This window comes from Malurus melanocephalus, unplaced genomic scaffold (assembly GCF_030028575.1).
Source record: "Malurus melanocephalus ecotype Western Australia unplaced genomic scaffold, MMel_1.1 scaffold_838, whole genome shotgun sequence".
Taxonomy (NCBI): domain Eukaryota; kingdom Metazoa; phylum Chordata; class Aves; order Passeriformes; family Maluridae; genus Malurus; species Malurus melanocephalus.
The window spans coordinates 158479-179710 of record NW_026624070.1 but is presented as its reverse complement, the minus strand read 5'-3'; the positions used below and the strand labels follow the sequence as shown (position 1 = coordinate 179710).

The 21232-nt window shown below is 49.8% G+C and overlaps 3 protein-coding genes and 1 non-coding gene across 4 annotated transcripts in view; 2 read left to right on the top strand and 2 right to left on the bottom strand.

Annotated features, from left to right (window-relative positions):
* Positions 1 to 5567, bottom strand: part of LOC130585158 (argininosuccinate lyase-like) — a 7112-nt gene extending 1545 nt beyond the window's left edge. The window contains exons 1-11 of the mRNA XM_057385526.1: positions 5259 to 5567; positions 3409 to 3603; positions 3235 to 3318; positions 2881 to 2937; positions 2236 to 2333; positions 1982 to 2059; positions 1660 to 1737; positions 1234 to 1286; positions 946 to 1008; positions 658 to 772; positions 3 to 57 (exon numbers count right to left, since the gene is read on the bottom strand). Coding sequence (XP_057241509.1) covers positions 3 to 57; positions 658 to 772; positions 946 to 1008; positions 1234 to 1286; positions 1660 to 1737; positions 1982 to 2059; positions 2236 to 2333; positions 2881 to 2937; positions 3235 to 3318; positions 3409 to 3603; positions 5259 to 5273 — 891 coding nt within the window. The 5' untranslated portion in view covers positions 5274 to 5567. The remainder of the gene's footprint in view (positions 1 to 2; positions 58 to 657; positions 773 to 945; positions 1009 to 1233; positions 1287 to 1659; positions 1738 to 1981; positions 2060 to 2235; positions 2334 to 2880; positions 2938 to 3234; positions 3319 to 3408; positions 3604 to 5258) is intronic.
* A 2179-nt stretch (positions 5568 to 7746) lies between these two features.
* ASL (argininosuccinate lyase) lies at positions 7747 to 13944 on the bottom strand (the record flags this gene model as incomplete). Its single annotated transcript, XM_057385525.1, has 15 exons — positions 7747 to 7987; positions 8438 to 8544; positions 8906 to 8986; positions 9180 to 9263; positions 9501 to 9560; positions 9736 to 9820; positions 10421 to 10535; positions 10710 to 10772; positions 11123 to 11175; positions 11311 to 11388; positions 11619 to 11696; positions 12327 to 12424; positions 12703 to 12759; positions 13062 to 13145; positions 13738 to 13944. Coding segments are annotated over 15 exons (1401 nt in total), but the record flags the coding sequence as incomplete, so codon positions are not given.
* Positions 13945 to 19585: 5641 nt separating this feature from the next.
* TRNAG-GCC (transfer RNA glycine (anticodon GCC)) lies at positions 19586 to 19656 on the top strand. The gene has a single exon. It is a non-coding gene; the product is annotated as a tRNA-Gly (tRNA).
* A 51-nt stretch (positions 19657 to 19707) lies between these two features.
* The window catches only part of CRCP (CGRP receptor component), a 21727-nt gene continuing 20202 nt past the window's right edge, over positions 19708 to 21232 (top strand). The window contains exon 1 of the mRNA XM_057385528.1: positions 19708 to 19864. Coding sequence (XP_057241511.1) covers positions 19857 to 19864 — 8 coding nt within the window. The 5' untranslated portion in view covers positions 19708 to 19856. The remainder of the gene's footprint in view (positions 19865 to 21232) is intronic.

Below are 21232 nucleotides of genomic sequence, written 5' to 3'. Positions count from 1 at the left end.
CGGATCAGCTCCAGACTGTCGGGATTCTTCTTCTGAGGCATCAGGCTGCTGCCAGTGCTGGATGGGAGATGTGTGGGATGTAACAGTGAGCAAAACCCTCATCCATACACATACATCATCACTGACCCAACCCCTCCAAAAGCAATATGTAGGACCCCCTTCCTCATACTCCTGTTTAGGCTGCATGAAATTAGTGAACTGACTAAGTTGCTTTTTGATTTTGCACCTTGTCTGGAGCTGCACACAGCCCCACTGCTCCAAAAAGAAAGAAAAAGGAAGTTCCTCCTCCAAGCTCCTCCAGGATAGAACCAGCAGGGCAGTCTAAGTGATTTCATGGAGGGAGGGCTGTGGTTGTGCCACCCAGGAGACAAGGAGTCTGTTGGGATTGCAAACCCAGCCAGCTCAGGAAGGGCTTTGGCTGCATTCCCAGCAGGGCAGGAAGCTCTCTCTGCCAGCAGCTCCAGAATGCAAACTTGGTTAAGTTACCAGGGTGACAAATAAGTTACCACTACTGAGGAACATTCACTCTGAGGGTGCTTTGTGCCAAGGTTTTGATGCTGGGGCAGCCTTGTGCACAGAGAGACCTCAACCACTGCYTCACATCCCTCAGGCTGGGAGAGCTGAGGGAAGGTCTCTCTGGCCAGGGTTGAGTCCTACCTGTAGGCATCAGAGAGGGTCAGGAAGCCAAACTCGCTGGTGCTGTAGATKATGAGATCCTCAGCCATYTTGCTGAGGTGGATCATCAGCAGGGTSGCAGCAGAGAGGAATTCCACTGCGGGGAAGGCGGGAAATCAGGAGGGGGAAAARGWGYTTGGAAAACTCAGAGAGCCCTGACTGCAGCTTTAGTTCCTAACAATGGATTTCAGTTYCCTTATTAAAGCAGGATAACTGGAAAGGTGTCAGGAGCTGCTTCCCACAGCGCTGGCAAGACCTGGYTGTGCTCACCCACAAAGTCCCTCTCGCTGACGGCATCCATGCTGTTCAGGCTGATGGAAGCGAAGTCCAGCTCTGCAAGGAAGGGGATGGACACAGGAGCTCAGACTGACCCTGGCAGGAGCCTGCAAGCACCAGGCTGCCCCAGGGGAGATGACGCTTTCTRTTTATTCATGACCCTCCACACCCTCCTTAAAGTGCTGTAACACATGCAAAATAACATCAGAAAAATGTGCTGATGCTTCCCAAAGTCCCAGCATTATGTGTAGTCCTGTTCCTCCATCCCAGGGAGACATTTACCACTGCACAGAAGTTCTCTATCGATTCCCAGGGGGTTTCCAGCCAGAGCTCCACTGCCAGGGGAGAAAGAACCAGAAGTCATACATGATTTCATGCACATTCCAACCAAAACTGAGCTCGAGAGTGATGACACCTGTCTGAAGATTTCCCTCCCCCAGTTCACTTTGGTGTCACAGTGTGGTCAGAGGCTCATCAAACTCCAGAATAAACCAGAATTTCTCTTCCAAAGAGGAAGGTTTGCTTGATGGAAGCCTTGTAAATCCTTGATTTTCAARGATTAGAACAATGTATTTATGGTGAGAGTCTTTGGGCTGCAGTGTCTATGGAATAGAAACCCCAGTGTTTCAGGGGATGGACCGATCTGCCTCTTCGTCTTATTTCAGAGCAAAGTGAGGGCTGGGGATCCCAGAAAAAAATAAACTTTACCTTCCCAAAGGCAAGACATTGATCCTCCTCTTCACCTCTCCCAGGCGCTCAGAATCCCGGGTCAGAGCAACAGCATGGCTGGGGAAGGACAGGAGAGGTGAAATAGGGAGAGGAAACTGRAAAATGTTCCACTCCAGAAGGTAAAAACGGCCAAAGAATGGAGAACAGGGAGTTACCCCATCCATTCTTGGATTCCCCGCTCGTCAGAGCCGCACAGGAGCACAGGGAGTTCCTGTTCCTGTTTGCAGGGTTCCCTCTGGTTTGTCACCACCCCTGGCTGTCCCCTCAGTACAGCAGGGTGGAGAGGGTGAAAGGTGCTCACCTGAGCAAAAAGTGGCTCCATCGGATGGGCTGAGCTTTCTGCAGGTGGGTGTAGCCAGGCAGGATCACATCAATTTCTCTGGGAGGGAAAGGAGGGAGAGGTGAGCGGCAGCAGGGACAGGAGGGAGGGCAGGGCCAGGTGTGCAACTCCCTGCACAGGAGACCCTGCTGCTGCCCACTCACACAGCAAGCTGAGAAATCTCCTGCCCCAAAAATGCCAAAGCCATGGAAAATGGAGTATGGAAAAGGRCTCACACAGCAGCGCGTTCCACCAGGGTCTCAACGAGCCGCAGGAGGTGCGTGGAGATGACAGAGAGAGAATTCTTCATGAACAGCTTCAGGTCAGTCACAACCTGGGGGAGATTTGGCCACAGACACACCAAGCACAAWGGCACAGGTTTAGTAACCAAATATTGCTCAGCAGAAACCTCTGGCAGCGTTATCCTCTCCTTGTTGCGTGTGATGGGAAGGGAAATTTTCCTATTCTGCCATTATCCCCGTCACTAATTTGTGAAAGCTGCTGTTGCCGTTGCTCTCTGTGTACAGAACTAAAATTTGTTCTTGTCAGGAATTGCCAAGTTTGAATCAGAAAATCCCCAGCCAACACAAGCTGATCATCATTAGAAGGACTGATCCTGAAAGATGTGTGGCTCCCAGCCAGCAGAGTTGGGGTTTCTGGAGGTTTTCAGTGGAATTTTGCGACCTTTTAGCCCCAAGAAGCAATCCTGCAGATGCCATTGCCCTGGGTGGATGAGTCACTGCAGCATCATTAGTTTAAGGCTATCATTAGTTTAAAGGAAATACAAGTTGCAATGTGTCAGGGCGTGAGGAAGGTGGCATAAAAACATCAAATAAGGAACTGAAGGAATGCAGAAGGAGAAAAAAAGATTCTGTCCATACCTGATCATTCCTGCTTCTGCCAGTGTGCAACTTCCCAGCTACRTCTCCAATCAGCTCCTGAGGACAAGAACAGGATTTTGGTCAGGAAATCAGTAGGATTTCTGCATGAGCAGATCTCCTCCCTGCCTGGCAGGGACTGAGCTCCAGGATGCTGTGAGGAGCCATGGGGTTTGTTCTGGGAGAGGGCAGATTTGGGTTTTTGCTTGTACAGTGCCACAAAAGGAGTGTGGAGACCCTTGGCTGTGCCCCAGGTGTTCAGTGCCAGGAGAGCTAAAGGAATTTCACTGAGGGACAGAGGGACAAGCCCTTTCATATCAGGCAGAGGAATAGGAACAAGAGGTGGAAGCYCCAAACCTTCAGTCTGCGCTCGTTGGCAGTGTGGATGTCCTCATCCGTTTGTTTCAGCACAAAGACTCCTTGGGACCATTCCTCAGAGATCTRCAAACACCAGCCAGCCACAATGGTTATTAAAATCAGGGAGGCTCCTCTCAGGTCATGTACCTGACAATTTAAAAAGGAAAGAAATACCTTCCCCAGGCCTCCCAGGATCTTCTCCAGCTCCRTTTTAGACAGGATCCCAGCCTTCTCCAAGGCTTTGGCATAAGCCATRCTGCCCTGGATATCCACCTCAGACAGTCTCTGGTCATAGCTAATGGAAGCGTTGAGCATCTCCATGATGGGATCTGTGCTTCCACTGAATCTTCCACCCCAAAGTTTATTCCCCTGAGAGAGAAAACAGTGAATTAAAGAAGCCTAATAACTTCAGGTAAGTTCCTATTCAGTACATAACATCTAGTGATCCATTTATGTGATACAGAGGCCTTGCTCAGCTCTTTTTTGAGTGTGATAACACTGACCAAAGCAGTTCTTACACTTCAGGACCTCTGGCAAGTGGTTGAAAAGATAAAAAACACATCACTGTCACTATCGTTTACCCCTGAGTGCTGAGGTTTGGCCTCCAAGATATTTTACCTCTGCAGGACTCTGCTGAGAGTCCTTGAAATTAATATYAGGGAAAGATGCAAGACMAGCACRGATTTCTCTWGTGAGGCCTTTTAAARKGAGGAAGAAGTAAAGCAGTCAGTAGGATTAGACTGAAATTAGTATCCATGAAATCCTTTTTGTGCTGTTTAACAGATTTTTCTTTGATTGACAGAGCTGTGGTCCAGCACAGAAACAAAAGTGGGGTTTTCCCATCCAAAGCAGGATTCCTGTGGGGACCTCACCACCTAGAATGTGTCACCCACTGCAATGGGTGACCAAAGAGCTGTGCAGGGTTCCAGCTGTGCACCACAGCAGGGTGTGTGTTGTGTGTGAGCTTCTCCAGCAATGATTCAGAGCCTGGATGGCCTCACCTGAGCCGTGTCACCTGTGCAGAAGCTTTTTGCTTGCCCAAAGTTTTAAATCTGCCAAATTTACATGGAAAACCAATATTTCCAAAGCAGCTGTCCAGTGCTGCCAGGCAGTAAAAGGAATTGGAGGACGCCTGAAGGAAGGGACTAAATCTAATGCATTGCAGAGTGGATAACAATTACTAATCTATTTTTTAAACACTTTAAAAGTTTCTTCTCACATTGGTCACTATAACTACCACGGACAGCAAGGAGCTGGCAGGACAGTTGGAAGCTGATCTATGCCAGGGCTTTACCAASCAGACAAAACCCTGTTGAGTAACCTGAAAAATGTTTTCCCTGGTGACTGTCTCCATGTCCCTGTGCATGAAAGGACAACAGGAGAGAGCCTGCAGAGGTGAGGGTGCAGCCTTGTGTAAAGGGCAGCTTTGTTAGAAAGCTGAGGGATGGCAGGGAGGGGAATCAGCATTGAAAAAGAAATGTTAGGACTCCTCAGCACTCATTTGGTGCCCCCAGGAACTAAATTAATGCTAAATTAAAGGCCATTCCAGAGGCTCAGCACTTGACTGGGGAACAGGAATATCAAGGTATAACTTCGGTATTTAAAGTTTTTCCATCAAAGTGAGAAGTGTGTCAGCAGAAACATTGCAAATTATACATTTACAGTCGGGAAATCAAAGGTGAAAGATTTTAGGCAGCTCCAGGACTCTGTCTGGAGCAGTGGCTGTGCAGCCTGGCACTGACGGGCACTGCCAGGAAGCTGGAGCAGCGATCTGGAAAGCAGAAAGTGAGACTCGCCAGGATGCCTGGTCACGTCTCGGCGGGGAAGGAAACTGAAAATGCAGCTTTTGTGCCGAGCGGTGTTTACACAAGCTGCTGGGAAGTGCCTGTGCCCGAGCACGAGTCGCAGGCGCGGGGATCGGCCTTTGCTTGCGAGAGAGAGCCAAGAGGAGGCTCCGGGGCAGCTTCGCTCTGCTGAGCACCCCCGGACCCCCCCGGCCCCGGGGAAGCAAAGTTCGCCCTCACCTCGGCTGCTGCCATCGCGGCCGGTGGCGGGTCCTGTGCGCAGGGAGGAGAGCCCGCAGAGGGGCCACCTGCGAGGCGGCTCTGATCCCGGTCCTGATCCCAATCCCGGTCACAGTCCCGGTCCCGAACCCAATCCTGGTCACAGTCCCGGTCCTGATCCCAATCCTGGTCACAGTCCCAGCGCCAATCCCGGTCCCGATCACAGCTCCGGTCCCGATCGCAGATCCACTCCCGATCTCAGCTTCGGTTCCGGCCCGATCCCAGCTCTGGTTACGATCCCGATCCCAGCTCTGGTTACGATCCCGATCCCAGCTCTGGTTACGATCCCGATCCCAGCTCTGGTTACGATCCCGATCCCGGCTCCAGTGCCGATTCCAGCTGCAATACTAGTTCCGTATCCAGCCCTGGTTCCGATCCCAGCCGTGGTCCCGATCCCAGTCCCGGTCCCGATCCCAGCTGCGGTCCGGATCCCAAATGCGGTCCGGAACCCAGCTCCGGTTCCGATCCCAGTCCCGGTTCCGATCCCAATTCCAACCCCGATCCCACCCCCGTTCCCGGCGCAGCCCCGGCCGCGCTCCCGCCGCTCCCGCAGCTCGTCCCGCCCGCCGGGGCGGGGAGTGCCCGGGCCGGCCCCGCTCCCCGGTCCTGCCCTGCATGGCTTGTCCCTGTGCTTTACAGGACACCTAGGCACGGAATCCTCGTTTTCTTGTCCCCTTTCGGGGTTTTCTGCCCTTTGACCAGCCTCGCTGTCATAATTCGAGTGGGAAGGAATGTAATCCAGGTCCTTGGGATTGCATGGGTGTGCATGGGGATGGTGCTGTCTGGAGCAGCAGGACACTGCCAGTGCCATCCAGCTGCCTCTGGCTGTCCCGTGAAGTTCTTTTGCATCTGGATTTGCAGTGTTGTGCCTTCAGTGTCTATCCAGAACAAAGCTCAGTCTCTGTATATAACCAGCAGTTAATTCACTGCTTCTCAAACATTTCCATTCATGATGGTTTCTTTTTCCAGCTTTCAGGTTTGAGGATGCASAGAGCATCATGCTGTCTACCCTGAGAAAATCTCTTTAAACCATTTTGTTGCCAGATCCTTTCTCATCTGAAGTCCCTCATTTTTAATGCTTCTTTTGTCACGTTCATCTTTTATGGATGTCCATGCTCCAGGCTTTGACAGGAGGTTGCTGAGGATCTGGAAGGATGGTAAGCACTGGATTTACATCCAGAAYGACCCAGCTGATAATCACCCTACATGAATTCCTGGCTCAAGAGCCTTCCTGTGGCCAGCAAATGGATGCGCTGAGTTTTTTTTGTTTGCCTGTTTCTCCTTAGGGCAATCCCTGGAATGAGCAGGGATTTGAGACCAAAACTCAAATCCCAAATGAGTCGTAGGAGGGTGATGGTGAAAGTCTGAAGGCACCATGGACCACCCACTCCTGTAATGTCTGTATGGCCCCTCCAATCTAAATTATTTCACAATTCAAAGAAAAGAATGGATGGGTGGGAAGTACCAGTGACTGTAAATTCATATTTAAGTAAGAAACTAAAATGTGGTAATCTGCTGACTTCTCTTCTCCTTTCAGTTTGGCAAGGCCATGTGTCACCCAGCACTGGCCATGAGGGACAATGCCAGACATTTGCTGCTGGGAGCAAGGGAMAATCTGTTCAGCTGAGGCTCTGAAGAAAAGGAACCAGAAGATACAAATAGGAAAAATAAGGGGAGTGATTCAGACCAAGAAAGTTTATAGGAGGAAAAAGATCCCAGAGGTGGAGATGAGGAAATCTCTGTTCTCCTGACTCTGCAGGTGTTGAGTATTGGTGTTACCTGTGGCTTTCTTGTTCCTTCAGCCTGGCACCTGAGTGAACAAAAACTATTTCCTGGCCACAGGCTRGAGAGCAAACCATGAGCCAAAGCAGAACCACAGCAGGAAGGAAGGGAGCAAACACAAAGGAGGTTTGTGGGAAGGTAATTGAAATGTTCTGTTTAAATGCCAGGAGAATGGATTTGTTTTAGGGCCAGAATAAGGAGAGACTGAGAGTGGTGAGAAGTGTTGGGAAAAGGGAAGTTTGCTGGTGCTGAGCCTTCCTCCACGTGTTTGCAGCATTTGTGCTTTCAAGATTCAAGCACTTTGTGTCTCCTGGGCTGCTTGGGCTGCAGATTTTCCTCATGGCTGTTTGTCCTGTCCTTGCTGCAGCACTAAACCTGGTGAGGCAACACCTGCATTATTTCCACTCCCTGCGTGTGTTCCAGACCTGCAGCTCTGAGTCAACAACGCTGCTGCTGCCTCAGCATGGGGAGAAGGGGCTGAGCAAAACACCAGCTTTGCAAGGCTAGGGTGGAAAAGGAATTCTGCTGAGTAAAAAGGGACAGGCCCAGCCTGCCAGCCTCCCCTCCCAGAGACACAACCCCAGCTGCAAGGGAGGAAGAGCCCACAATCCRCCCAACCTGGGCTGAGCTCAGCCCAACCCTGAAGAATCAAGACACAAGACAGGAGTTTCAGTGAACTACAGACACCCCAGTGTTTATTAACTCCAGATCAGTGGCACAGGCACAACGCTGCTGGCACGGCATCTCTCCCCACACTCTAAGCCTGTTCCTTGAGCCTCTTGAGCAGCTCCCGCAGCTGCTCGATCTGGGCGGTCACGCTGCTCTTGGCGGTGCCGCCCGCGGCCGTGTACTGCTCCACGCTGGTCACCACGCTGAACACCTGCGCCACGTCGCTGCCAAACAGGGGGCTGGGGGGACAGGGGGCTGTCAGGGGGATCTGGGCTGCTCTACGTGCCCAGGGGCTGGGGAGAGGCTGGGGGAGTGAGAACCTTTCCCTTTCCCTTTCCCTTTCCCTTTCCCTTTCCCTTTCCCTTTCCCTTTCCCTTTCCCTTTCCCCCTTTCTCCTTCCCTTTCCCTTTTCCGGAGAGGAAAGGCTCCTGTGCTTCTCCTCCAAGGAATTTCAGAGCCAAACCCCTCAGGGGGCTTCATGAGTCTCTCCCACCCCTCCCCACAGCTCCTGCCCGTGCCCTGCTGCGGTGGAATGGAGGTGATGTTGTTCCCCTTCAGGTTTTTCAGCCCCCAGCCTTGATATTGAGAAGGATTTTTTGGGGCCCTGCCTGACCAAGGCACTTTTGGGAAGGCTGAGCAGGGAGGCTGATCCTGCCTGTGCAGGGAAGTGAAACAAAAGAGATCCAAACCTGATGCTCTTCAGGTCTTCCAGGGTGAGATTGTTGAGGGTGATGCCTTTGGTCTCGGCGAGGTGGACGGCCTTGCCAGCRGCGATGTGGGCTTGYCTGAAGGGCATCTGCAGGGGCAAGCACAGGTGGCAGTCAGTGGCCAGGCAGCTGGGCTGCTTTCCATCAGAWAAATGGATGTGCTGTGGTATTTTTGTTTGCCTGGGCAGTGCAAGCTGAATCTGGGGGTGCTGGAGTGGCAGAGGGAAGGATTTAGGAATTAATTATGATCAAATAATTTGGGTGTGAATCAYTATAGGGTCCCCCAGGCAGCACTGCTTGAAATACATATAAAGGATGTGTTTTCAGCTTTCATGTTTGTCGACAGCTCTTCACCCTGGGACAGAACAGAGGGGCCCCATCCCTGCTCATCCCTGAGCAGTTCTCTGCATCCAAAGAAATCCCAGCTCCAGGTCTCCCTCTGGTACTTACTCCTTTATGAACCAGGTAGAGAGCCAGGTCAGATGACAGGATCTCGGGGCTCAGTGCCTTCTCCATGCTCTCCTTGTTGATCTGCAGGAAGGAGGTCAGAGGGACACATTACCATCAGCTCCTCCTTGGGAGCACTTCAGCTCTAAGAGGGGYCAAAATGAGCRCTGTGGGTGAGGAACTGAAGAGTTTTCACCTTAGCACCAGCCTGGAGCTCTGCTYCCTGTGTTACTCACAGAATGTGCTCCCTGTTCACAGTGAGAGGCTGCATCCTTACCTGGAGGGTGGAAATCACTCCAGTGGCAACCTGRAGCACRGCATTCAGGGTGTCCACRACATCAAAGACAGCCTCCTTGTCCTCCTGTATTGGAACAGCCATGGAAATGGATGTAAATCAACCTGGTGCAGCCCAGGCAGCAGAGCAGGGATGGRATCCCWGAGGCTCCTGCCGTGGAATTCAGGGGATTCGCCTGCAGCACCCCCTGCCTCAGCCCCTTGCCCAGCACTCAGCAGGGAAATGGAGTGCTGGGACAGCTCAGGAGTGGGGGATGGCTGTGTCTGCTCACAGAGGTGGTGTGGGGAGGAAGGAGTGCTTTACCTGCAGGTCCTTGTTGTAGGTGCTCGGGAGTCCTTTGAGGACCATGAGAATTGCAGCCAACTGCAGARGGGAACAGYGAGTGATTGACAGAGTGAGKGAGGCACAGAGCAAAGCACAGCCCCAGGGCAGGCTCAGAGCACACAGCTCTTTGGGAAAGAAAAGGCAAGGAAAAGGAAAATTCTCCAGCCCCAATAGGAGCAGTTTTCCCTCCCTGTTCCTCCTTTGTGGGGCTCACCCGTCCAAACACTCGCCCGGCTTTGCTGCGGATCAGCTCCAGACTGTCAGGATTCTTCTTCTGAGGCATCAGGCTGCTGCCAGAGCTGCAGGGAAGGTGTGTGGGGTGCAATGGTGAGCAAAACTCTCTGGCTGAAATCACTGATCCAACCCTCCAAAAGAAACCTCTAAGTCCCCTTTCCTGTACTCCTGTTTAGGCTGYATGAAATCAGTGAACTGKCTGAGTTGCTCTTTGGATTTACAATTTGTTGGAGCTGCCACACAGCYCCACCTCTTGAAGAGGAAGCAAAAAGGAGGCTCCCCTTCCAAACCCCTCCAGGGTACTACCAGCAAGGCAGTCTAAATGATCTCCAAAAGAGAAGGCTGTGGTTGTGCCACCCAGGAAACAAGGAGTCTGTTGGGATTGCAAACCCAGCCAGTCAAGGAAGGGCTTTGGCAGCATTCCCAGCAGGGCAGGAAGTCCTCTCTGCCAGTAGCTCCTGGACAGGAGCTCCTGGGGTGAACACAGATTTGGTTGAGTKATGGGAATCAGAAATGAGTGACCATTGCTGAGGAACATTCACCCTGAGGGTGACAGGCTTTTGGTGCTGGGGCAGTCTCGAGCACAGAGAGACTCCAATCACTGCYTCACATCCCTCAGGCTGGGAGAGCTGAGGAGAATCACTCACCAGAGACCAGAAACCTACCAGTAAGTATCAGAGAGGGTCAGGAAGCCAAACTCGCTGGTGCTGTAGATGATGAGATCCTCAGCCATCTTGCTGAGGTGGATCATCAGCAGGGTGGCAACAGACAGGAATTCCACTGCGGGGAAGATGGGAAGTTAGGAGGGGGAAAAAAGAGCTTGGAAAACTCAGAGAGCCCTGACTGCAGCTTTAGTTCCTAACAATGGATTTCAGTTCCCTTATTAAAGCAGGATAACTGGAAAGGTGCCAGGAGCTGCTTCCCAAAGCGCTGGCAAGAYCTGGCTGTGCTCACCCACAAAGTCCCTCTCGCTGACGGCATCCATGCTGTTCAGGCTGATGGAAGCRAAGTCCAGCTCTGCAAGGAAGGGGATGGACACAGGAGCTCAGACTGGCCCTGGCAGGAGCCTGCAAGCACCAGGCTGCCCCAGGGGAGATGGCTGTGAGCCCTTGAACAGTCCCAGGAACACAGCCATGTTCAGCTGGGTTTTTATTATGATTCCAGACAGCCAGAGTGCAGCRGGGGCGGCTCTTCCTCCTCCCACCCCACAGGCACTGCCTCTGCAGCAAAAAGCCTGGAAAAGGGAAGGCTCATGGCTCCAGKATGGGGCATTACGGTGCCATCGGGAGCCCTGCCCCAAGGTCCCCTCCCTCTCTCCCAGGTGTGACAGGAGCTCCTGTGCCCCTCAGTGCCAGGAAAACATTTACCACTGCGCAGCAGCTCTCTGTCGATTTCCAGGGGGTTCCCAGCCAGAGCTCCACTGCCAAAGAAACAGGARTCATGCAAGGGATCTTTCCTATCCACCCCAAACTGAGCTTCACAAAACAAAAAAGCACTCCTGAAGACTTTGCAGAGCAAAGCAAGGCCCAGCGATCACCAAGAGAGTAGCTCTTACCTTCCCAAAGGCAAGACATTGATCCTCTTTTTTATCTCTCCCAGGCGCTCAGAATCCCGGGTCAGAGCAACAGCATGGCTGGGGAACAACAAGGGGGATAAAGCTCATGAGATCAGGGAATGGCTGCTTCCTTTCCAGTCATTATCCTGCCATGCCTGGAGCCTGGGACTCCTCCTCAAACACAAAGCATGTACAGAGCCAGGGGACACAGGGAGTTCCTGTTCCTGTTTGCAGGGTTCCCTCTGGTTTGTCACCACCCCTGGCTGTCCCCTCAGTACAGCAGGGTGGAGAGGGTGGAAGGTGCTCACCTGAGCAAGAACTGGCTCCATCGGATGGGCTGAGCTTTCTGCAGGTGGGTGTAGCCAGGCAGGATCACATCGATTTCTCTGGGAGRGAAAGGAGGGAGAGGTGAGTGGCAGCAGGGMCAGGAGGGAGGGCAGGGCCAGGGACACACCAGGGCYCCTGGTAAGGTCACAAACTGAACATCTTTAGCCTGTGAGGCGCYGGAACTGGTCCATCTTTCTCTCTCCCTGTCACCTTTCAAACCAAGCAGACTGGGTTTAGATATTCCAGCCTGGTGAATCTGCTCTGGAAAATTGCCTGGAGCAGCAATCCCTCCATGGCAGGCAAGGATTCCCCAGCCCACCACAGATTTGGAGTGTGAGGAGCAGAGCTGGACAGGGAGGTAACACAGGGAGCTTTTCCTCATTCAGAAAAACTTGAAAAACATGTCCAAGTTCCCCACTCTTCCAGATGGATTTGGTGCCTTCTAAAGCCTTGTGTGGCTCTCCCACCTCAACTCCTTTGTCCGGGGTGAAACAAAGTTTCTGTGAGAGGTGAGAAAAGATTCTGTGAGGGGTGATGTGATCTCTGGAAAAAGAGGGGCTGTTGTGGTCCCTGGGCTACCCCAAAGTGCCTGGCTGTGACTCCCTGCACAGGAGACTCTGCTGCTCCTGAAAACCCAGGAGCCTCCTGCCCCAAAAAGGCTGAGGCTGCAGATTTGGGAAAAGACTCACATGGCAGCGCGTTCCACCAGGGTCTTGATGAGCTGCAGGAGGTGCGTGGAGATGATGGAGAGRGAATTCTTCATGAACAGCTTCAGGTCAGTCACAACCTGGGGGAGATTGGCCACAGTCAGACCCCAGAGAATGTCACACATGCAGTGACCGGTCACTCTTGCTGTAAAGTAAACCCCTCCCTGTGTTTATTATCTTATCATTCTTCCCTGTGTGATGGGAAGGTGCAGCTTCTTCTCATCGCTTTGTTGTATTTATGGAGTAATGTCTGAATTTTTTGCTGTCTGGGAAGTGTTCCAGAGGCCATTCTGGTCTGAGATCTCCTGAAGTGAGRTGGGGAGGAACGTAGAAAGAGAAAAAAAGATTCTGTCCATACCTGATCATTCCTGCTTCTGCCAGTGTGCARCTTCCCAGCTACGTCTCCAATCAGCTCCTGAGGACAAGAACAGGATTTTGGTYAGGAAATCAGTAGGATTTCTGCATGAGCAGATYTCCTCCCTGCCTGGARGRGACTGAGCTCCAGGATGCTGTGAGSAGCCATGGGGTTTGTTCTGGGAGAGGGCAGRTTTGGGTTTTGTGCTTGTACAGTGCCACAAAAGGRRTGTGGAGACCCTTGGCTGTGCCCCAGGTGTTCAGTGCCAKGAGRGCTGAAGGAATTTCACAGAAGGACAGAGGGACACACACCAGGCAGATGGAGCTGAAAAGTAACAGAACAAGAGATCAGAGAAACCAAACCTTTAGTCTGCGCTCGTTGGCGGTGTGGATGTCCTCATCAGTCTGGATCACACCAAAGACTCCTTTGGACCATTCCTCAGAGATCTGCAAACARCAGAAACACCAGTCAGCCACCCCATTACCCTGCTGTGTGGGGGCTGTGGGTGTCCCCAGGAAATTCCAATTCCTGCCATTCCCAGAARGGTTAAGCCTCACACAAACTCTGGCATTCAGGCTGCTTGCTGATACCCTGATATCCCATGGAATTCATCYCTCTTTCCATGATAATCCTGCAGTYTTATGGARGRTTGAAGCATTGCAARGAAAAATTGAGCTGAAATACCAGTGATTTCTTTAGGATCATCCACAAAGGGTTTCCTATAAAACATCAGACAGACTCACCGTTGGCCAGGGTGGGTGAGCAACAACAATGGTTATTTTTAAAAACCACTTCTCTGCTGGCTCCTCTTCCCCCTCCACCTGCTGTGCATTACCTCCTACCAAGTTGGGCAGCCACATTCAAATTTCCATGTGCCAGCAGGAAAACTTCACTCTGAAATGATTCCTAGGGTATGCTCAGTTGAGGATGGGACACCAAGACATTTAAAGATGCTCTTTAAAACAGCGACTCAGGTGCTGTCAGACAAGGAAAGATTCATTTCAGCACACATCAAAGTTTGTGAAAAGAAAGAAATACCTTTTCCAGGCCACTCAGGATCTTCTCCAGCTCAGTTTTAGACAGGATCCCAGCCTTCTCCAAGGCTTTGGCATAAGCCATGCTGCCCTGGATATCCACCTCAGACAGTCTCTGGTCAACAGTAATGGAMGCACTGAGCATCTCCATGATGGGATCTGTGCTCCCCACAAACCTTCCTGCCATCATTTTGTCCCCCTGCAAGTAATGAAGGTAAGAGGCACATTCAGAAGATTTATGGGTTTATCCCCTAAAAATTATTTCATGTCTGTCCCATTCTTAGCAAATTAAAACTGAGGACAATCTCGGGAATGGTTTTATTCGGTGTTAACTAGTAAAGCCCTGCATTTAGAGCATGTCGCTGTCACTGTTACTAGAATTTAGCCCTTGAGGTTACAGATCTGGGTTTGGGATCCTCGAAGGTATTTTACTGCTGCAGGACTCTCTGAAAATGAGYATCAGGGCATGTGGTGCAATATCAGTACAGACTTTTTTTTAAGGCAGCTGCTGATTCCTGACCCTTTGATGGACTCCTGACAAAAAGGAATTAGAAATTTTTGAAAGGTAAAGGAGTCAGGGATATGGTGAAAGCTAGTCTCTGTTCCGTAAAATACTAAAAAATCCCACTCTTTAAGGCAGACTAGAAGAAAATATTCAGCTGACAAGGATCTGCGGGCCAGYACAAGCCACATCCTCTAAAACATTCCTGTAACTATGAAGTGTCTGAAGTTACCGTTTGAAGCAGCTCCAGAGTCCACGACATTGTTTGTATAAAATTAGGAAAAAACCGACAAAGGTGGAGATCGCAGAAAGGGAGGACCGGGTGCCTTTCAGTGTTACAAATGTTAGCGTGAGATGAAAAAGGAAAAGAAAACCCCAAAGCAGCCCCAGAAGGGCTCGGCAGGTGCACGGCGCCGAGCGGGCGGCGGAGCTACCATGGACAGCGGGCAGGGCCGGGCGGGCAGCGGGACACGGGCAGCCTTTTCCCGAAGGATTGTCCGAGGGATGAGCAGGAGGGAGCTGGAGGGGGCAGGACGAGGCTCGGGGTGCGGCAGCTCCGGGTTTGAAGCGGGTTTGTCCGCAGGAGCTGCGGCGAGGYGGGGGAAATGCGGGAAAAAGCAAAGTTTTGCGGCTCCTGGCTGGACACCCCGTGATGGGAAGAGGGTGGTGTTGGGAGGGAATGGCTGGGACGGGGAACAGGTGTCCAGGTCCAYTTTCGCTGCCAGGAACAGAGGTGGGACGGGGAACTTTTGCAACATAAATATTCGCTGTCCCTTTCTCCATTTAAAACCCGGGAAAACGAATCATGAAGGTTGGAAAGGATCAGCGAGTCCAACAGTTCCAGGACCACCCCTAACGCGCACCTTTYCCGAACCCTTCCAGGGGTGCTGATCCCACCACAACCCGCCCCAAAAKGACCCGCCGGCAAAGCCAAGCACCCCCTCACCTCGGCTGCCATTTCGGACGACGTTTTGCTGGTTTGTGCAGCAATCCTGGCACCTGGCGCAACCTGCGGGACAGCGCGGAGATGCTCAGCTCGCCCGGTGCCCGCTCGGTGCCCGCTCCCTGCCCCGCTCCCGGTGCGCTCCCGGTGCGCTCCCCGGGCACCGCTCCCCGGGCACCGCTCACCTGCTCCGCACGCAGCCCCGGCCGCTGTGGCGCTCGCTGCTCCCCGGTGCCGCTGCCCCGCTTTTACAGCCCTCGGCTCGGGGCTGGCGGCTCGTCCCGCCCAGCCGGGGCGGRGTGTGCCCGGGGCCGGCCCCGCTCGGGTGCCCCCCTTGTCCCCCTTGTCCCTTCCCACCCCTGCGCTGCTCCGGAACTGGCCCGGGGAAGCTGCCCCGGGGTTCGGGGGTGCTTTGGAGAGGGGTTTGCTGCGAGGACGAGGAGGAGGTTTGGGAGTGATGCCTCTTACCTGGCGTAGCTCCTGCGCTGTGCACAGCTCAGGAATATCCTTGGAACGCTTTTCTGGGAATATCCTGGTGCTGAACGAGTCACATCACTCTGTCACACCTCTTTAACGAGCAATCTTTAATAAGAATATAATTGATACGATGCTCTGTCCCCATTGCCACCCCAAAAAACATAAAAAATAGATTCCCGTTGTTCTTTCCCATCTCTGACTGATTGAGACTTTTCACCCCACCAGCTCTGGGGCTTCCCTGTTGTCCCCAGGTGTGTGGGGTCACCTGTGGGGCTTGAAGTTGTACTTGTGGCAATAACCTGTACCTTGTTAAACTCATCACACCCTAAATATTATGGATTTAAATGACTTATTCAAAGCACAAGGAGCCTTTTAGAACAGCAAAGCTTTGGCTCAGCAGGAATTTCTCATCAASTCCTCGGGCAGAGCATTTTCTCCTCCATAGAAAGCTGAATATTGGCTGCTTTCTCTTACCCTATGGGATATTCCGGTGTAACGTTTTTCCATCTGAATTATCCAAACCTCTCACAGTGCTCAGGAAACATTTTCCAACTTTCTCATCCACAAAATCCTCAGTTTAAGGATTGTTCTCCCTTAAATCGACCCCCTTGTTCTCTTCTGCCATTCTCAGTTCTACAACTTGGATCCCCTTCCCCTTTTYCCACCAGGACACTGAACCAGCGCTCGATCCTTTCACATTTCTGTTCCTTCCTACCATGAAATCCCTCATTTTTACCACTTTTCTCACCTTCTTCACCTCTTAAAAGCATCCTCATCCTTACTCCAGGCTTGGACAGGAGATTGATTGCTGTGATAACAGCAAGCGCTGAATTTCTACTTGAACAAAGGGGTGTAAATAGGATTTTGCTAACCTGTGTCTGATATTACATGTGACAGGGGATATCACATCCACATGGGATCTGTCAGCAGTGCCACAGTGTATTTAGCAAACCTCACAGGGATTAGCTGGCTTGTGCTACACTGCTCATCTCCTGCCCCACTTTGGATCTAGGAAATGATGGATTCTCTCTTTATTTTTAGATCAAACAGGTAAAAACTATGTTTTCTGCATAATAAGCAATGTAAAATATAGATGAATGTTTTTAGAATATAAACGGAAATAAACATAAATACAAAGCCTCAACTTAAAAATTAACATTGGAGAAATAGGATTTCTTAAAGATGCTTGGAACTGGAAAGTTGAACTTTGAAATAACAATGCAAAATATACYTTTTAATGCAAACTGAAGTGCATTCTCATTATTATCTTCTCCATTTGTTCTGGTTTGGGTGTCTCTCCACTTCCCATCATCTCCTTTCAGTATTTTATTCGAAATAGAAAGATTAACCCTGAAAATCCTCACCTCACAGTCAGCACTGAGGAAGTTCTGAGGGAAAATCCTCCCRCTTACTTTCCTTTCTGCCACAGTGGATGGTGAAGCATTCCTACATTAATGTTCCCAGCTACACCCTTTTGTAGGTGATAATGGGTGCGAGGGAGTAAATTTCCAATTTTGCAGCACAGAGAAATTTAATCAAATATATTTTAATGCACTCAAAGACCTGAACTTTATTGGTACTTTTGTAATCAATCCGGGCCTTTTTCTACTATTTCATTTTATTACTGGAACGGTGCAATGCTGAGGGAGTCAAGAAGCTCTGGTGGCTCTGGAAATCCAGTTTTTGCAGTAGGGCTGTGAAGAAAAAGGATGGCAGAAACAGCTACAATGCACCTTCTTTAAAATCCATCATTTTTTAGCTGTCTTTTCGGTTTGGAGACTGAAAACAGCTCCACGGGCTGAACGTGCCGGGCAAACGCATTGTCAGCTCGTCTGACGCGGAGCCGCACTGACATTTTCTGTTCCCAAAACCCCCCAACTTTGTTTTAACGAATTTTTGATTGTAAACGGCCCAAAAAAAAAAAAAAAAAAAAAAAAAAAAAAAAAAAAAAGAAAAAAGAAAAAAAAAGACACCATAGGATGCTGAACGAAATGCTGAACACAGTAAACATCTTTCATGACAAAGAACACAAATACCCTGCAGATCTGCTTTCAATAGCAAGTCCTAGGCCCCCTGCTTTCAATAGTTAATACCGAGGGCCCCTCTCTCCCCAAGCCTTAGTGGTAACAATCACAAGCCAATGCTTAAAATGTTGACATGCTAAGCACATTTGGAAAAACCCATGTCTGCATTCCCTCTGGATGGTGTAGCATCGCTGGCTAACACCTAAAGAGCAGCAGTTGCAGCCGGCGAAGTGACCTCCTCACCTCCCGAGCAGCTGGGTCTCTCTCAATATTCCCTTTCTGCCTTGTGTGATGTCAGTGGACRTGCAGCTGACTTTTATTTGTATTTACAGCCTGAAATGCTTCCTATCTCTACTGGAAAATGTTTAGGAAAAGTATTTCTATTAGGAGAAAAAAGGTGTGGAAAGAGGTGTTTGTGTTGCGATCCTTCATCCCCAACCATATCTTCATCATGGTTGGAAAAATCAGTGTTGGTTGGGAAAGCGTGTCAGGAGAGGTTTGGAGTGAAGCTTTTGAGGAAACAGTGAAAATAAATATAATAATTTGGGGATTGGGAAGAGATATAAAGAGGTGGAAAGCAGAAATAAAATAATTGTGTTGAAGATTCTGAACCATCATCTGAAGAGAGTGGTGAGAGGCAGGCAAGGATTAGCAGATTTCTGCAATCAAACTCTGAAATTTCGTTGTGTGGAAATACCACATTCTCCCATGAAAATGGACATCCTTTCCCTTCTTTCAGGCAGTCCCATGTGCAGGATTTGGGACATGGCAGAGCAGTCACAGAGYGTTTGCTGTGCCAGTTTTGGCCAACTCACAAGGCCAGTTAATCCTGACATGAAAAAGGGCAGCATCCATTGCATCCTGTGCACTGAGTCRCACCAGCAGCTCTCAGGCTGCCTCTCCACACCTTCCTCCTGGCTTTTTTAATTAAAAAAAAAAGTCCACAATAAATCCTTCTTAAATATAAATAAATTCCTTTCCTTAYTACAATCTGTGTGTGATGGGGTCCACACGTCCACTGAAACTCTTTTAGGGGTTTTCAAATTAAAAAGGCTGAAAAGCCTTTGCAATTGGCTTTTAAATTTTGCCCAACACTTCCACATCTGGCGATAAAAGTTCCTGGAAATCTGGGAGCTGCTCAGTGCCTGCAGTCCTGGCACTGGAGACTGTTCCTGAAACCTTATGGTTTGCTCATATTACCTTGAATTCAGCATTTCCAATACCCCAAGRAGAAGAAAAGGCTTAAAAATGGGACTGGAATTTTGTCTGGCGTGATCATGGCAAGAAAAATGGCTGGTGGGTTTTGTGCTGGCATTGTGAGGTAGAGGTTGGGGACCATGAGTGACCTATTCAGTTCCCTAAATCCCTAAAAGGCTCTTAAATCCCTGCTCCAAGCAAGTAAATGTATCTGAATGACACTACTTAGGGAGTTAGAGGTGTTGTATCTGCATATAAAATTTTCACTGAGAGAAAATATCAAAATTAGGGAATTAATATTTCCATGCCCAGATAATTTTCCTTGCTGTTACCWATAGGATTTTCATCTGTTTGCACTCAGTGAAGTGTCCCGGTTTTATGAAGAATTAAAAAGGCTCCTGCAAAGTTTAACATGGGGTTTAAATGGGAGAGAATCACGGTGATGGCTGGGAAAGACACGATGCTGAAAAGTTTGATTAAGTCAAGTGATTTAAAAGATAATACGAGTATTATAAAATTATTTCAGTCCCGCAGTACTCCGTACACTGCTAGAGATTTAATTTGAAAGGAGTTTCGCGCGATGCTGTTTGCCTTTGCCACACTTAACGGCGACTAATTGTCAATCTGAGTGATTTCAGACAAGAATTAATTTCATTTTCTGTTGAACGTACACACAAAAGGAGCGACGGGAGCAGTGCCCTCATCACCGGCATTGGTGGTTCAGTGGTAGAATTCTCGCCTGCCACGCGGGAGGCCCGGGTTCGATTCCCGGCCAATGCAGTTGATCTTTTCCTGCCCCCCCTTTTTTTTTTTTTTTTTTTTCTCTAGTTCCCTATTTCTCCTTCCTTTTCCGCTTCCGCCCCGGCCTCCGAATCCTCCATCAGCTCCAGGGGGCCTCGCTCGGTTCTTTCCCCGCCGTGTCCCGCCGTGCCCGGGGGCGGCGGGAGGATCCTCCGGGAGRCCGCGCCGGGGAGGACAAGATGGAGGTGTAAGGACGGGCCTGAGGGGGCACACGGGGCGGGGGCGGGCTTGGGAGCCAYCCTGCAGTGCCCACAGYGGGGCTGCAGGGCCGGGAGTGCRYCTCTGTGSGGTTCMTTTATATAGGGTTTGTGTGGGGTAYATYTRTATGGGGTTTATCCATATGGGGTGTGTGTGTGGGRACGGTACATCCATGTGGGCCTGCGTGTGAGGGGTGTGAGGGTATAATGAATATATTTACGAGTTTATCGGACTTTTAACCCCCCAGCAGTGAKTTCAGGCGTTCTGGGAATTACCTGAGGGGTTTATTTTCTTTAAAACTCCTGCTGAAGCAGCTGTAGGGGCAAATCCCACTCTTGTCCCCGCTGCTGTCCCCTCCTGCTCCCTCTGGGAAAGGCAAAATGGGAATTTAATTACTTTGAGCTCTCCGTGTGGGAGCTGGATGTGMKGGAGAAGGAGAAAACCTGAGGGGTTTGTGCCAGCGATTGCAAACATGATAAGAGATTCAGATTTTTGGCAGAGTTACACCAGGCAGCATTTTTTGTWTTCCTACCCTGCGTTTCGGGCACSTTTTGACCTATTTTGAAGCTTAAAMYCTCATGAGTTCCATGGAGCTGGTTAAAATTCTAATTTTCATTTAATTTTCATTGCATTTGGGATRTATCTCCCGAAGTTAGCTGAATTCSTGCAGCCATGTAACCCAGGGATGCTTTATTATTATTAAATCTTCCCTCCTAAAAGCATAAAAATTAAAAGGTGATAAAAAAAAGAAACATATGCTGAAATACAGGTTTGTATGACTTTAGCCTTAACACAGGTAKCGGCCTGCAGTAAAATTAGCTGTTCTGACGGTTTTACACTTAGAAACATGCTTTTGATACCATTAATAATAAATCTGTGATGTTTCATATCTATCCCCTGAGTTTTTATTCTTCTTTTGCCTCCTGCCTTCCTAGAGGGAAGCTTTGCAACTGTCCAAGCTCTTACCATGCCAGAATTATCTATTATTAGAGCAAAGAAACCCTCAGAAAATACTGATTTTAATATAAAGARCCCCTCAGAAAACACYGATTTTAATATAAAACATTTGAAGCAGCAGACTTAAAAATRTCAAGTGTCAGTGCTATTTGTAGAGGTGTGATGCCCTATACCAAGATTTTTTTTTAATGTATACAGCCCTACCCAAGAATATTTTGGTTTGGGCTAAAATTTGAGCAAATATTAGCTGTTTAAAGATTCTAAAAAGTGTTTATAGTTTTGATTTTTCATGATTTTTTTATCTTTCTGCCTAAGTTTTAATCGCATAACAATTAAGCGAATTGTTGAGCTGACCGCTTAAAAATATACATTGGAATTTATTATTTCCTGACTGTAAAAT